This window comes from Odocoileus virginianus, chromosome 29, assembly GCF_023699985.2.
Source record: "Odocoileus virginianus isolate 20LAN1187 ecotype Illinois chromosome 29, Ovbor_1.2, whole genome shotgun sequence".
Classification (NCBI taxonomy): Eukaryota; Metazoa; Chordata; class Mammalia; order Artiodactyla; family Cervidae; genus Odocoileus; species Odocoileus virginianus.
The window spans coordinates 30,714,404-30,727,339 of NC_069702.1; the positions used below are offsets into that span (position 1 = coordinate 30,714,404).

At 34.2% G+C, this 12,936-nt stretch overlaps 1 protein-coding gene across 2 annotated transcripts in view; it reads left to right on the forward strand.

Moving 5' to 3' along the window:
* The window catches only part of LOC110129480 (UDP-glucuronosyltransferase 2C1-like), a 45,764-nt gene that overhangs the window by 11,088 nt on the left and 21,740 nt on the right, over nt 1–12,936 (forward strand). For both annotated transcript variants that reach the window (XM_020880873.2, XM_070458321.1), the window contains exons 2-3: nt 4,685–4,833; nt 6,382–6,513. In XM_020880873.2, coding sequence (XP_020736532.2) covers nt 4,685–4,833; nt 6,382–6,513 — 281 coding nt within the window. The remainder of the gene's footprint in view (nt 1–4,684; nt 4,834–6,381; nt 6,514–12,936) is intronic.

Genomic DNA, 12,936 nt, shown 5'->3' on the forward strand with positions numbered 1-12,936 from the left:
CATGCTGCGGTTCATGGTGTCGCAAAGAGTCGGACACGACTGAGCAACTGAAGTGAACTGAACATTGTATTAGTTTCAGTTGGTACAAAAAATTAATCAAGAATCAACTTAAGAAAGAAAATGGAAAATTTTACTTGAGCCAATCTGAAGGTTGTAACCCTGGAGAAAGTCTGTCAGGAAGACCTGAGGAATGTTCCGCACGTTAGAAGTCAAAACAGTGTCATATAAGTTTTTGAGGAAAAGAGTTATACAAGAAAGAGTCATCCATTCAAGCAATATATTGCCATTTTATGTAGTCCTAAAAAGTGAGTAGTGGGTCATTGTGACCCCTTAAGGGATTAAGAAAGGAATGTTACCTCCTAAAGCATTACCTTGCTGGGGCCAGGAGGAAATTGCTTTTTTGTAGAGTAAACTTTCCTGTGTCTTCTACGGGGATCTAGTTAATACAAATACAGAAGCACATTGCACGTTAAAACGAGGGGTGTTGGACACTGACTCAAGTGGCAGAGAAATTTTTATGCACAATTTCTCTTGCTCTGCCTTAAAATAATTTTGTTTCATTACATATATACAACACAATGATAAGATATTTCTACATATTATGAAATAATCACAATAACTCTATATAATATCCATCAGTACATATAGTTACAAATGGGTTTTTATCTGAGAACTCTTAAGATCTACTTTCTTAGCACAATACAGTATTAGTAACTATAGTCTCCACACTGTAAATTACACCTCTAGATTACTTACTTTAGAACTGGAACTTTGTACCGTTTGACCACTACCTGTTGTGACCATGCTACAACCCTAGTATCTGGCAACCAACAATTTTCTCAGTTCTATAGTTTGTTTTAGTTTTTAGTTTTGTTTTCTTTTAGATTCCACATATAAGTGATATATTTCCCTGTCTTACTTCACTTAACATGATATCCTCAAGGTCCATCCATGTTGAGGCAAGTGGCAAGTTTTCCCTGTTTCTCGTGATTTAATAAAATTCCACTCTATCTGTAATGATATTTTCTTTATCCATTCATGTATTTATAAACACTTAGATTGTTTCCATAATTTTGGCTATTGTAAATAGTGCAGCAATGAGCTTAAGAGTGCAATGATCTGTTTTTTTTCCCCCTATTTTCCTACCTGTAAGTGGAATTTCTGGATCATATGGTAAAATCAAATAAAATCAATTTGTTTTTAAATTTTAAGGAACATCCATAACATTTTCCTTATTGGCTGTACCGATTTACATTTGCACTAATAGTATAAAGTCGTCTCTCTTCACTACCTCCTCACCAGCACTGTCTCTTATCATTTTGATGATAGCCGTCATAACAGGTATGAGATGTTAATTCCTTGTAGTTTTGCTTTGAATTTTCTTGGTCACTAGTAATGCTGAACATCATTTCAGATTCTTGTTGACTATCTGAATATTTTCTTCCAATAAATGTTTATCCAGTTCCTCAGCTAATTTTTTAAAATTTAATTATTTGATTTTGTGCTATTAGATTGTGTGAGTTCCTTCTATATTTTAGGTGGTGACACCTACACAGGCATATGGTTTGCAAATATTTTCTCTATTTTCATTGGCTGCCTTCTTATTTTGTTGATCGTTTCTTTTTCTGTGCAGTGTGCAGAACTTTCTAATTGGAATTAGTTCCACTTTTTGTCTTTAATTTTTCATTTAATTTTGTTACTTATAGTTTAGGTGTTACATTTTAAATTCACTGCCATGATGAGTGTCAAGAACTATTTCCCACTTATTTTCCTTGAGGAATTTTATGGTTTTAGGTCTTATATTTAAGTCTTTAATCCATTTTAATATAATTTTGTAGTGGAGTAAGATCAGGGTCTAGTTTTTCTCCTTTGTATGTGAATATCCATTTTTTCAGCAAGAATTATTTAAAAGACTATCTTCTTTCATCGAATATTTTTGACTCTTGTGAAATATTAGTTGAATATGTATGCATGAATTTATTTGGGGGCTTTTACTTCTGCTCCAGTAGACTAAGTGACTCCTTTTAGCTGTATCATTTTGATTACTATAGCTTTATAATATTGTTTAAAATCAGATTGTGTGATGCCTCCAGCTTTGTTTTTCTTTCTCAGGATTGATTTGTCTATTTGGAACTTTTTCATTTTCATATGAATTTTTTTTTATTATTTTCCTTGTCACTAATTTTAACAGATGTATCTCTAATATCCTATCATTACTAAAAGTTGTGTTTATTCCCCACAACTTAAAAAAAATTGTAGTTGTGATCTCTTATTTTATATAGCCACTTCCTTTTTCATTTTTTGGGTATCTATTCAATATTTCTTCTGGAAAATTATTCAACAACTCAGAAGTAACATGACTGCTTCTAATGAACTATGCCACTTGGTGATATGTAATATGTTCAAAAAAGCATATGATCTAATCAGCGTTGACATGTTATACCGAAAATTGGGCATTTTGTGACAGAAACAGGTGCTTATATCTGTAGACTTGGCCCTATAATATGGGCAGAAACCATCACACATTCATGTTGAGAGTTCAAGCTACAAGAGGCAATACTAAGATAATTTAAAATCTCATCAAGGTGACATTTTCTGAGTCATGGTTTAATCTTTTATTGATCTACAGCTGGATTGAGCTGGTTTACTTCTGGTCCCAGCAGACTGACACTCAGTTTAGGAAAATCTTTTCTAGTGTTAGGGTATTACACTATCCCTAATTCTTCCATAGTTCTTAGCAACTTAGAATATTCTTTGGTGGAATATATCAATAATCTGAGAAGAATAATTAAATACTTGGTAGATAGAAGAAATGCATTTCTTTTACTTATATATGTTAAAATGCTACAAGATATAGATGCAATTTGGCTACTCAGAATTTAAAATCATCATTATACAATGCATTCCAAGTATACTTTACAAATTTTAAAAGTATAACTCATCTGTTTCACCCTAGATAATATACATGTTTCAGTGCTGTTCTTTTGAAACATCCCACCCTCGCCTTCTCCCAGAGTCCACAAGTCTGTTTTATACATCTGAGTCTCTTTTTCTGTTTTGCATATAGGGTTATTGTTATCATCTTTCTAAAGTCCATATATATGTGTTAGTATACTGTAATGGTCTTTATCTTTCTGGCCCAGGTTGGGTACATGAGACAAGTGCTCGGGCCTGGTGCACTGGGAAGACCCAGAGGGATCGGGTGGAGAGGGAGGTGGGAGGGGGGACTGGGATGGGGAATGCATGTGGATCCATGGCTGGTTCATTTCAATGTATAACAAAAACTACTGTAATGATGTAAAGTAATTAGCCTCCAACTAATAAAAAAAAAAAAAAGTATAACTCATAATTTATAAAACTTTTCATTTAAATATGTCATAGATATGTTCAAATAATTGATGAATAAACCAGAGAGATAGCATTCATTTCAAAAAGTTGAGAAACTATTTATAAACCTCTTGGGGGATAAAGGAATTTTAGGATAAGAGCACTAGGTTAGACACAAAAATGGTCCAAAAAAATCCTATAGGGCATTAAAATCATAATTTGGGAAGTGATAGTTTCTACCAGACAGAAATATGCCAGTTAACAATTCATTTTAATGTATTTTAACTCAAAAGTTAGAAAAATTAAAAAAAAAAACCCTAAAGTGTGCACACATTTTCATAAAGATATGAAACTGGATATTGTAATCACCAGAGTCAAGCTCCTCATTTACTGAGATTTGCCTTGATCTCTTATGAAGATAGACCTTCCTAGGAGTTCAAAATCCCTTATATTTTTCTAACAAAAACCTTAGCACACTTAGAACATCAAGAAGAATATTCAAAAAGCCATGTAGTGAGAAACCAGATAGCTATGGTTTCCTCCTATTGGTGACACAGAGCACATATTTCAAGAGGACACCAAAAGTCTGGGTAAGGCTCGGTATACAGCAGTAGATACACAGAATTCAGAGATGAAACTAAGGAAGATGATTCAATTCAGGGTCACTAATTTGAGTTCTTATTCTGTAAATATTCACTTGGTTTCCAATTCAGTTCAAAGGAACCCTTTTGTGCTGTTTGTTAACTAAATATGTAAAAATAGCAAATATTTCACCACCAGATTATTGTGCAATGTAGTATCTTTACCAAAGAGGATGGAATCTTGTAAAATAAGAACTCTCCTTTACCATAGCAAAGGAAACAATCACTTTAAGAATTGTACTAAAAATATTCAGGATGTAATTTGTTGTGACAGCACACTTGAAACAGTAGAAAAAAAGAAGGATAAAACACAAGTTGATTTTCAACATAGAGACTTTTGGGGCAATGAGGATGAGATAAATTGGGATTCCAGAAGGTGTGACTCTACCACAGAAGGCTGAGGATCACTGCCTAAGTTTCTTGTACTTACTAGAAGCACATGAGTGGGTTCAGGCTTAGCTCAAGAAGACTCCATTGATAGAGAGAAAGTAACAGGCTTTTGGTTTTGCTCCATGCTTATATCTGTTTTCTTATTCATATTCTGACTATTGTGTCCTCTTCAGGGTAAAAGGCCAACTGACATATAAGCTGGGTTACAAAGGCTCAGTATTGGTCTTCAAGAATTTACTTAGAAAATTAGGTGGAGAAATATCTCCCATTTACCATATCAGATTGCTTTCCCTCTATTATCCTTCATTTTTTTTTTTTTTTTTCAGGAAAACCTACCACATTATGTGAGATTATGGGGAAAGCTGACATGTGGTTGTTTCGAAGTTACTGGGATTTTGAATTTCCTCAACCTTATTTACCTAACACTGAATTTGTTGGAGGACTGCACTGCAAGCCTGCAAAGCCCCTACCTAAGGTAACTAAATGTGCTTATTATTTTCCTATAGGAGTATTTATCTCTTAAATGATTTCTAGTTAACTATTATTAAGATTTGATCTACAAACTGAGAATACAGAATAGAATTTAATGGTCATTATTTTCTTAGATTATACACTACAGTCAGAAAGTGAATACCTTTATTTTGGATTATGTATTATTATCTGATTGAAGTAGTCCTCAATAGTTCTGTTGTTGTTGTTCAAAGTCCATTCACTATTCATGAAAATCTATTTTATATAAATTCTAAAATATTTTCTAATATCTCAAGAATACTATGCTATAATTGAAAATAAACAAAGATAACATTATATTTTAAGTCAAATCATCTGTAAATGTAGTATAATGGGTAATTTTATGTATTAACTTCCCTAGCTAGGTACTCAGCTATTTAGTCAAGTATTTTTTTGGAAGTTACTGAGAGGCTATTTTCAGATGACTTTAACTTTTAAATATGTGAACCTTGAGTAAACAAATTACTCTTCATTATGTGGATAAGCCTCATCCTATTAGTTGAAGATGTGAATACAACGAGACTGAATTCTGCCAGTAGGTAGCCTTCAGACTTGAATTACAGTAGTGGCTCTTCTCTGAGTCTCCAGCCGAATGGGCTGTTCTGCACATTAAACTTGCCAGCCTCTATAACCATGTGAGAAATACCTGAAACTAAATCTCTTACCTGGCTTTCCATTTTACATCTCACATATTTTTTCTTGTCTTATTTAGTTAACTTAGTTTTACTAATATTTAAATACAGGATGAAAGGATTTCTTTTTATTTCAGTATGATTGAATATGCAGTTTTTATTTTTAACTCAAAATTATATATTTCTACCATATTCCTATAATCCTCAGAAGTATGTTTTATAGGTATTTCTGCATTACTTGTCTGGTCAAGAGTTACTTGGCTACTTCACTCCAGATTGTGTTTGTGGAAGCTTATATAAAAATCAAATATAGCCAAAATAAAACAAAATTGAAAGTTAGAAAACAGGGAAAAGTAAATATACCAAAATCGTGTCACTGTGCTGACCATGATTCAGCAGGAAAATGAAAGATAATCTTATCAGCGTAAAAGGCTAAATATAAAGTGCAGCACCAGAACTATTTAGCTTAAAGGTAGAAATTTGCTCTGCCACCCACTGCTATGTAGGCTTGGACAAATTACTTAACCTTACTGAGATATGTAAATGTATACATATCTCATAAAATTACCATATGCCTAAGCTAAATGACACATGTAAAGAGTTCAGCAAGTGGCAGAAGATAACAGGCAGTCAATAATTTGTAAACACAAGCATGCATGCACAGAGACACACATACCTGAAATATGTTTTACTAAATGAGTCTTTAGTAAAAAGAAATTTTAATTTGTCTAGTAACAAATGATTTCAGGTCATCTATGATACAGTGAAATCATTAACATGTGAAAATACAGAATTGTCCTAATAATTCAGACACATTGAAAAAAGTGTGACATCTATTATAACTATAAGCTTTTATATTACAAAGACTGTTTTCTTCATAGGAATTCGAAGAGTTTGTTCAAAGCTCTGGAAAAGATGGAGTTGTGGTGTTTACTCTGGGGTCAATGATCAAAAACCTCTCAGAAGAAAAGTCTAATATAATTGCATCAGCCCTTGCCCAGATTCCTCAAAAGGTCAGCTAAAATTTTTTTCAGGGACAGTTATTTTAAAACCTCTTATAGAAGTATACTTTTAAGACGTAGGAAAGGCTATTGATATTGGTAATGTCAATTTAAGTGAACTCTAAAGAAAAAGTATAAATGTTAATAGAGGATATTTGATTGCTACCTTGCTTTAAAACTGGCATTATTCACAGGAAAATCTATTGCAGTATTTTCTTTAAATAACAAGCTAAAACTTAATCCTTTGTTATTGTTAAATGATCAGTCAGCTTTGTGCATAGGTTTTAAGGTATCCATGGAATCTAACATTTTTTTTTTTTTTTTTTTGCTGTTCTTATATTTTCTTTAAATCTGAAGCATATAAATAAGTTACAAATAACATGACAGAGAATACAGGAAAAGATAATGAAAATAATAGGCTTGATTTACAGAATGTCTTGGGACTATATTTCCTTATGATTAATTTTTTTTTATTGTGAGCCCTTATTTTAGATTCTAAAAATAATCCTAAATAAAGTCATCTAATAATCCTAGAAAATGAATCCTAAAAGTGATCCTAGATAGTAATTCTAAATAATGATTCTTTTTTTTAAAAATCTATTGATTTTTTAATTGAGGGATAATTGCTTTACAGAATTTTGCTGTTTTCTGTCAAACTTCAACATGAATCAGCCATAAGTATACATATGTTTCTTCCCTCTTGAACCTCCCTCCCATCTCCCTCCCCATCCTACTCCTCTGGTTGATACAGAGCCCCCGCTTGAGTTCATTAAGACATACAGCAAATTCCCACTGGCTATCAATTTTATAGCCTTCCCTGATAGCTTACCTGGTTAAGAATCTGCCTGCAAGGCAGGAGACCCCAGTTGGATTCCTGGGTCTGGAATATCCTCTGGAGAAGGGATAGGCTACCCACTCAAATATTCTTGGGCTTCCCTTGTGGCTCAGCTCATAAAGAATCCCCCTGCAATACAGAAGACCTGGGTATGATCTCTGGGTTGGGAAGATTCCCTGGAGAAGGGAAAGGCCACCCACTCCAGTATTCTGGCCTAGAGAATTCCATGGACTATATCCATGGCATCGCAAAGAGTCAGACACAACTGACCAACTTTCACTTCAGTTCTTCACTTCATCTATTTTACATGTGGTAATGTAAGTTTCCATGTTATTCTCTCCATATATCTCACCCTCTGGTCTCCTCTCCCCATGTCCATAAGTCTGTTCTTTATGTCTGTTTCTCCATTGCTGCCCTGCAAATAAATTATTTGATACCATCTTTCTAGATTCCATATATATACATTAGTATACAATATTTATCTTTCTCTCTCTGACTTACTTCATGTATAATAGCCTCTAGTTTCATCCACCTCATTAGATCTGACTCAAATGAGTTCCTTTTTATGACCGAGAAATATTCCATTGTGTATATGTAGCACAATTTATTTATCCATTCATCTGTCATTGGACATCTGGGTTGCTTCCATGTTCTAGCTATTGTAAATAGTTTTGCAATGAATATTTGGATACATGTGTCTTTTTCAGTTTGGGTTTCCTCAGGGTATATGCCTAGGAGTGAGATTGCTGGGTCATATGGTGGTTTTATTCCTAGTTTTTAAAAGAATCTCCATACTGTCTTACATAGTGGCTTTATCAATTTACATTCCCACCAACAGTGCAAAATGTTACCCTTTCCTCGACACTCTCTCCAGCATTTATTGTTTGTACACATTTTGATGATGGCCATTCTGATTGATGTGAGGTGATATCTCATTGTAGTTTCAATTTGCATTTCTCTAATAATGAGTGATGTTGAGCATCTTTTCATGTGTTTGTTAGCCATCTATATGTCTTTGGAGAAGTGTCAGTTTAGGTCTTTCCCCCACTTTTTCATTGAGTTGTTTGTTTTTTGGTATTGAGTTGCAGGATCTGCTTATATATTTTGGAAATTAATCCTCTGTCAGTTGTATCATTTGCTATAATTTTCTCCCATTCTGAGGGCTGTCTTTTCACCTTGTTTAAAGCTACTCTGCTGTGCAAAAGCTTTTAAGCTTAACCAGGTCCCATTTGTCTACTTTTGTTTTTATTTCCATTACTCTAGGGGGTGGGTCATGGAGGATCTTGCTTTGATTTATGTCATTGAGTGCTCTGCCTGTGTTTTCCTCTTAAAGTCTTATAGTTTTTGTCTTACATTTAACTATTTAATAAATTTTCAGTTTATCTTTGTGTATGGTGTTAAGAATTGTTCTAAGTTTATTCTCTGTAGCCGTCCAATTTTCCCAGCAACACTTATTGAAGAGACTGCCTTTGCCCCATTGTATATTCTTGCTTCCTTTGTCAAAAATAAGGTACCCATAGGTGCATGGGTTTATTTCTGGGCTTTCTATCTTATTCTATTGGTATATATTTCTGTTTTTGTGCCAGTATCATCCTGTCTTGATGACTGTAGCTTTGTAGTATAGTCTGAAATCAGGAAGCTTGATTCCTCCAGCTCCATTCTTCTTTCTCAAGACTGCTTTGGGTATTTGGGGTCTTTTGTGTTTCCATATGAATTGTGAATTTTTTTGTTCTAGTTCTGTGAAAAATGCCACTGGTAATTTGATAAGGATTGCATTGAATCTGTAGATTGCATTTGGTCATATAGTCATTTTCACAATATTGATTCTTCCTATCCAGGACTATGGACTATCTCTCCATCTGTTTATTTCATCTTTGATTTCTTTCATCAGTGTCTTATAATTTTCTGTTTTGTGCAGTTCTCTTGTCTCCTTAGGTAGGTCTGTTCCTAGATATTTAATTCTTTTTGTTGCAATGGTGAATGGGATCGATTCCTTAATTTCTTTTTCTGATTTTTCATTGCTAGTATATAGGGATGTGAGTGTTTTCTATGTATTGATTTTGTATCCTGAGACTTTGCTAAATTTGCTGATTAGTTTTAGTAATTTTCTGATAGTACCTTTAGGGTTTTCTATGTATACTTTCATGTCATCTGCAACAGTGAGAGCTTTATTTATTCTTTTCCAATCTAGATTCCTTTCACTTTTTCTTCTTCTCTGATTGTTGTATCTAGGACTTCCAAAACTATGTTGAATAATAGTGATGAGAGTGGACACCCTTGTCTTGTTCCTGGTCTTAGGGGAAATGCTTTCAGTTTTTCACCATTGAGAATAATGTTTGGTATGGGCTTATCATATGTGGCCACTAATCAATAATGATTCTTAAATAGTTAAAACTTTAATAATATAGTAAAAGATTTATAAGTATACTTTATAATGTTCCAGCTATATACTTTTTAATTAATATCATTCTAGGTTGTAACTGACACTTTCCCCCTAGTTTTAGTTAAAATAGACCTTTACAATGCATTTAAGTTTCAAAAAATTATAACGATTCTTATACTTATATCCAAAATATTTTCAAAAATTGCTTTGTAAAAGTAATACCCATTTAAAAATTTAACCTAAAAGGCATCATCATAAAAATATTGAACTTTCAATTGCATTAAAATACAATGCTTAAGAGTGGCATCACTGAAGGGTTGGAAAAAACCAAAAATTGTCTCTCCAAAACGATGTTGAATAAAAATAGTGAGAGGGAACATCCTTGCCTTGTTCCTGGTCTTAGAAGAAGTGCTTTTAGTTTTAGTCATTGAGAGCAATGTTTGCTATGGGTTTGTCATGAACGTGAAAGTCACTCAGTCGTGTCTGAATCTTTGTGACCTCATGGGTATAGTCCATGGAATTCTCTGGGCCAGAACACTGGAGTGGGTAGCCTTTCCCTTCTCCAGGGGATCTTCCCAACCCAGGGTTTGAACCCAGGTCTCCTGCATTGCAGGCAGATTCTTTATGACCTGAGCCACAAGGGAAGCCCAAGAACACTGAAGTGGGTAGCCTATCCCTTCAGAGGATCTTCCCAACCCAAGGATGGAACTGGAGTCTCCCATCACAGGTGGATGTTTTGCCAACTGAGCTATCAGGGAAGACCTGGGTTTCTTGAATATGGTCTTTATTATGCTGAGGTAGCATTTCTCTATGCCCACATTCTACAGTTTTTATTATAAATGGGTGTTGAATTTTGTCAAAAGATTTTTCTGCATCAGTTAAGATGATGATATGGTTTTACTCTTTAGTTTGTTAATGTGATGGTGGTGGTGGTTTAGTCATTAAGTCCTGTCTGACTCCCGTGACCCCATGGACTGTAGCTTGCCAGGCTTTTCTGTCCGTGGGATTCTTCAGGCAAGAATACTGGAGTGGGTTGCCACTACCTTCTCCTAGGGATCTTCCTGATCCAGAAATTGAACCCGGGTCTCCTGCATTGCAGGCAGATTCTTTACTGACTGAAAGATTCTTTACCAACTGTTAATGTGGTATATCACATGAATTGACTTGTATATATTGGACAATCCTTGCATCTCTGTCATAAATCCCATTTGATTATGGTGTATGATCCTTTATATGCCTTGGCAGATTCAGTTTGCTAGTGTTTTGTTGAAGATTTTTGTATCTATGTTCATCAGTGATATTGGCCTGCAATATTCTTTTTTTGTGATATCTCTGTTTTTTGTATCAGGGTGATGGTGGCCTCATATAATGAGCTTCAGAATGTTCCTCCCTCTGCAATTTTTTGAAAGAGTTTCAGAAAAATAGGTGTCAATTATTTAAATTTTGACAAAGTTTTCCTATAAAGCTATCAGGTTCTGGTCATTTGCTTGTTGGAACATTTTAAATCACAGTTTCAATCTTAGTACTTGTGATTGGTTTGTTTTTATTTTCTGTTTCTTCCCAGTTCAGTTTTAGGAGACTGTACTTTTCTAAAAATTTGTCCATTTCTTCCAGGTTGTCTTTTAATGGCATACAGTTGCTTCTAGCAGTCCCTTATGGTCCTTTGTATTTCTTTATTGTGCATTGTAACTTCCTTTTTATTTCTCATTTTATTGATTTGAGCCCTTTCCCTTTGTTGTTTGATTGATTTCATTGAAATTTTGTTAATTTTGTTTATTTCTCAAAAAACCAGATTTTAGTTTCATTGATCTTTGCAACTGTTTTCTTTGCTCTATTTCATCTATCACTGCTTTGATCATTATGACTTATTTCATTCTACTAACTTTGGTTTTGTGTATTCTTTCTCTAGCTGCCTCAGCTGTAAGGATAGGTTATTTATTTTAATTTTTTCTTATTACTTGAGATTGCATTATTAAAAATTTCCCTTCTTAGAATTGCTTTTGCTGTGTCCCAGATGTTTTGGATATTGCATTTTTGTTGTCACTTGTCTTTAGATTTAATTTTTAATTTCCTATTTTATTTCTTCAGTGATCCACTGGTTGTCTAGTAACATTGTTTAGCCTCCACGTGTTTGTGTTATTTTAGTATCCCCCCACCCCCCGGCCCGGTTTTTCCCCTGGCTTCTAAACTCATAGTGTTGTGATCAGAAAAAGATGTTTGATACAATTTCAGTTTTATTAAATTTACCAAAAGTTGCTTTGTGACCCAACATGTGGTTTATCCTGGAGAATGTTCTGTGTGCACTTGAGAAGGAAACTGTAGTCTGCTGCTTTCAGATGGAATGTCTTATAAATATCAATTAAATCTATTTGATCTAATGTGACATTTAAGACTTCTGTTTTCTTATTGATTTTCTGTCTGGAAGATCTGCCCATTGGTGTAAATGCCCCCACTATTATTGTGTTACTGTTGAGTTCCCTTTTCATGGCTGTTAGCATCTGCCTTATATAGTGAGGCTCTCCTATATTGGGTGCATATACTTTAAAAACTTATATATTCTTCTTAGATTGAGTCCCTTGATCACTATGTAATGTCCTTCCTTTTCTCTTCTGGCAATCCTTATCTTACAGTCTATTTTTTGTGGTATAAGTATTACTACCTCAATTTTCTTTTACTTTCCATTTGCATGGAATATCTTTTTCCATCTCCTCACTTTCAATCTGTATGTGTTCGTAGGTCTAAAGTAGGTATCTTGTAGAGAGCATATATATGAGTCTGGTTTTCTTTATCAATTATCAGGCTATATCTTTTGGTTAGAGTACTTAATCCATTTGCATGTAAGGTAATTATTAATATTTATTCTCCTGTTGCCATTTTCTTAATTGTTGGTGTTTGTTTCCACAGGTTGTTTTTTTCCCTTCCTTTTTTCGCATCTTCTGTTGTGGCTGGCTGACCATATTTTGCTTTGTGTTGTGATTGCTTTTTCTCTTTTATGTGTGAATCTATTGTAGATTCTGCTTTGCATTTCCCATAAGATTTTGATATAGCAGTATATATATATATACAAGGGTCTTCTCTGATAGCTCATTAGTAAAGAGTCTGCCTGCAGCGCAGGAGACCCCTGTTCTATTCTTGGGTCTGGAAGATCCGCTGGAGAAGGGATAGACTGCCCACTCCAGCTTTCTTGGCTTCCCTTGTGCCACAGCTGGTAAAGAAT